Source organism: Helianthus annuus, chromosome 13 (genome assembly GCF_002127325.2).
Source record: "Helianthus annuus cultivar XRQ/B chromosome 13, HanXRQr2.0-SUNRISE, whole genome shotgun sequence".
Lineage (NCBI taxonomy): Eukaryota > Viridiplantae > Streptophyta > Magnoliopsida > Asterales > Asteraceae > Helianthus > Helianthus annuus.
This window is the reverse complement of record NC_035445.2, coordinates 157,118,011-157,121,204: the sequence shown is the minus strand read 5'-3', so window position 1 is coordinate 157,121,204 and position 3,194 is coordinate 157,118,011. Positions and strand designations below refer to the sequence as shown.

At 37.4% G+C, this 3,194-nt stretch overlaps 1 protein-coding gene across 1 annotated transcript; it reads left to right on the top strand.

Moving 5' to 3' along the window:
- The first annotated feature begins 8 nt into the window (after positions 1-8).
- Positions 9-2,938, top strand: LOC110899974. Its single transcript, XM_022146871.2, has 2 exons — positions 9-1,900; positions 2,463-2,938. Exon 1 carries the CDS (start codon positions 122-124, stop codon positions 1,565-1,567), a length of 1,446 nt encoding a protein of 481 aa, XP_022002563.2. The 5' UTR covers positions 9-121; the 3' UTR covers positions 1,568-1,900; positions 2,463-2,938.
- Positions 2,939-3,194: the final 256 nt, after the last annotated feature.

Sequence of the window (3,194 nt, the reverse complement as noted above, 5' to 3'; positions counted from 1 at the left end):
TCTACCACCACTTGCGCAGCTACCGTCACTTAAGGAGTTGTTTATTGAAGGCTTATATGGGGTGGAAGTTGTGGCTTTTGAGTTATCTGGGTCTAGTTGTGCGTTTCCTTCACTTGAAGTTATGAGTTTTGAAGATATGCGTGGGTGGAAGAAATGGTATGGGGTTGTGTTTCCATGCTTGCAAAAGCTTAAAATAAAAGATTGTCCAAATTTGGTTGAAGTCACAATTAAAACGCTACCTTCATTGAATGTTCTAGAAATTGATGGTTGTCCTTATTTGGTTAAATTGTCACTTGAAGCACTGCCTTCGTTGAATGTTATGAAATTAGTCAGATGTGATTGTGGTGTGCTAAAAAGTCTGGTTCAAGTAGCTTCGGCCGTCTCCAAGTTGGAAATACACAATATTTCAGGGCTTAATGATGTGGTATGGAGAGGTGTTTTAGAGCATCTTGGGGTTGTTGAAGAATTAAGCATATTTCGGTGTAATAAAATAAGACACTTGTGGGAATCGAAGGTGGTTGCGAGTAAGGTTCTTGTGAAGTTATGGAATTTGTTGGTGGTAGATTGTCGTAATTTGGTGAGTTTTGGAGAGAAAGAGGAGGGTGATAATTGTACGAGCAACCTTCTAACATCTCTTAGGATTTTGAAGGTGGTAGGTTGTGACAATATGGAGCGTTGCAATTGTCCAGATGGCATTAAGGAGTTGACTGTCTCTAGTTGTAGGTCAATTACAACTGTCTCCTTTCCAAAAGGAGGACATGAGAAGCTCAGGTCACTTGAGATCAGTGGTTGCACGAAACTATTGGAAATGGAGTGGGGAGGACGAAAAATGAACAATAACAGAAGCAACACGCTGAAGCTTGAAGATGTATGGATAACTGAATGGCCAAATCTGAAATCAATCATTGAACTGAATTACTTGGTTCACCTCACCACATTGACAATAATTGATTGTGAACGTCTCGAGTCATTTCCTGACAATTTGACAACGTTAAAGAAACTGGAAATAAGGATTTGTCCAAGTCTGGATGTTTCTTTCCCTGGTTGGGTTTGGCCTCCTAGTTTGCGATCGCTAACATTGGGGAAGTTGAAGAATCCCATCTCGGAGTGGGGCCCACAGAATTTTCCTACCTCACTTGTGGAACTAGAGTTATGGGGTGAAGATGCTCGTAGTTGTAGTGAATTTTCTCACCTTTTTTCTTCATCTCTCACTTCTCTTAAAATACATGAGTTTAAGAAATTGGAATCATTTTCAAAGGGGCTCCAACACCTCACCTCCCTCCAAACGCTCTCTTTTCTATTTTGCCCTAACCTGAAGAAAGTGTCCCATCCCCAACACCTCACCTTCCTCCAACATCTCGCTTTTAGAGGTTGCCCTAGCATGATAGATCTAGGAGAAATGTTGTTGCCTTCACTCTTGAGTTTAACAATCATCGGTTGCCAAAAACTAAATGAAATATACAGTGAAAGAGGCTGTTCCTGGTCCCTCATCTCCCATATCCCCCGTACCTCGGTTGGCCCTGTGGCTCAAGAAATATGGCAATTGCCTAGGTCCCCCACTATTTAATTGCTTTTTTTTCTTGTTGCCACAATCGAGTGACGAGTATCGACTATTGACAATGTGAAGAAATCCCTAGTTCACCCCATCGGTGGTTCCTTTCCTTGTTCCCATCATGAAATCCGAAGGGTCGTCTCAAGTTCCTTTGCAATCTTTCATTCCATGTTCTAATGTTCTATCACTCGATCCATCTCCATGCATGTTCTCTCTTTGTTTCGACCAGAAGCTGTTTGGTGAGAGTGAATAGATAGTCGTTTAGTCTATTTGTGTGACTCGATATTTGAAGAGGCGGAGTCCCGGCAAGATCTCTATGTCTCACTTTCTTGAGTCTCAGCCCTCATGGTATGATTGTAAATTAATTTATGATTTTTGTGAATTTCTTATGAATCTATGATATTCTCTTTGTGATTGTTTGGATTGATTATTTATCTTGTTTAAGTTATTTATGTGTCTGAGTTGTCTCAAATATGGTTTAAAAATTACAGTTTTGTTGAACAAACGATTTTGTTGATTTGATTTGTGTAAATTGGACAACTACTCAACTTAATATGGAAATTAATGTGTGTAGGCCTATGATGGTACTCTGTCTTTAAACCCATTACAACGTAAAAGGGAACATTTCAAGATCTGAACTCATTGTTTTTGACAACGTAAAAGGGAACATGTCAAGATCTGAACTCATTGTTTTTGACAGTTTATACAAAGATTTTATCAAATGAACAGTAAGTTGTTAAAAAGTTATATTTCCCAGCTTGTGAATCGCATTGCCAATTAGTATTCTGTTTATCTATAGACTAAATACTTAAAGTTTGATATGATCTCTTAGCTTTCTTATTTAATTTGACAAGTTGATCTCATGATGAAACTGACCATGATTATATCTATGACTGATTTGATGCTGCAGATTTATCAACCTTCACAGCAGGGAGTGAAGTGATATGATTAGTAGGACAGATGGCAATACAGAGAAATTGAGATGGGAAAACTAGATAGTTCATACACAAGTTCATTCATGTCATAAACAATATTCTACGGTTCCTTTTAAACTGCATAATTTGTCGGGCCTTACTAACTCTTGAATCGGTCTTCCTAACTGGGCTCATTGTGGTGTTATTCATATTTGTTGGGTTTTCGTTCATAGTGTTATGTCATAACAGGGAGTAAAACCTTAGATTTGCTAGGAAGATCATCATTTCTTTTGAAAGGCAGAGATTCATTAAATACCAAAGAAATGGAACAACATCAGACATTCAATCAATCAATCAATCTTTGCTGCTTTGATTGGAAGATTATGGTGATGGATTCATTTTGTGGATACATGTTAGTGATTTGTGCATCATTGATGGTAATTATGGCAATTTTTGAGTTTATATTTTATCATATTTTTGAGTTTATATTTTATTTTAACTATAGAAAAAAGGTTTATCTTTTAGTTTAAAGAAGTTATATTTTAGCAGGGTTTAAGAAAGGGAATGATGCATAACTCTGAATTTGATTTACAAAGCGTCATTCATTTCACAAGAAACAATAAAAACAGTACAGGGTTATAGAATAAGGCGAAAAATGTGCTAATTTGAAGAGTTTGACCCACAAGTCATGTAAGCATGTCTGAAACTTCATGCAACTGTATAATGCA

What these genes read in the sequence shown, in the direction of transcription:
- LOC110899974 (XM_022146871.2), top strand. Translation starts at nt 122, where the DNA reads ATGAGTTTTGAAGATATGCGTGGGTGGAAGAAATGGTATGGGGTTGTG.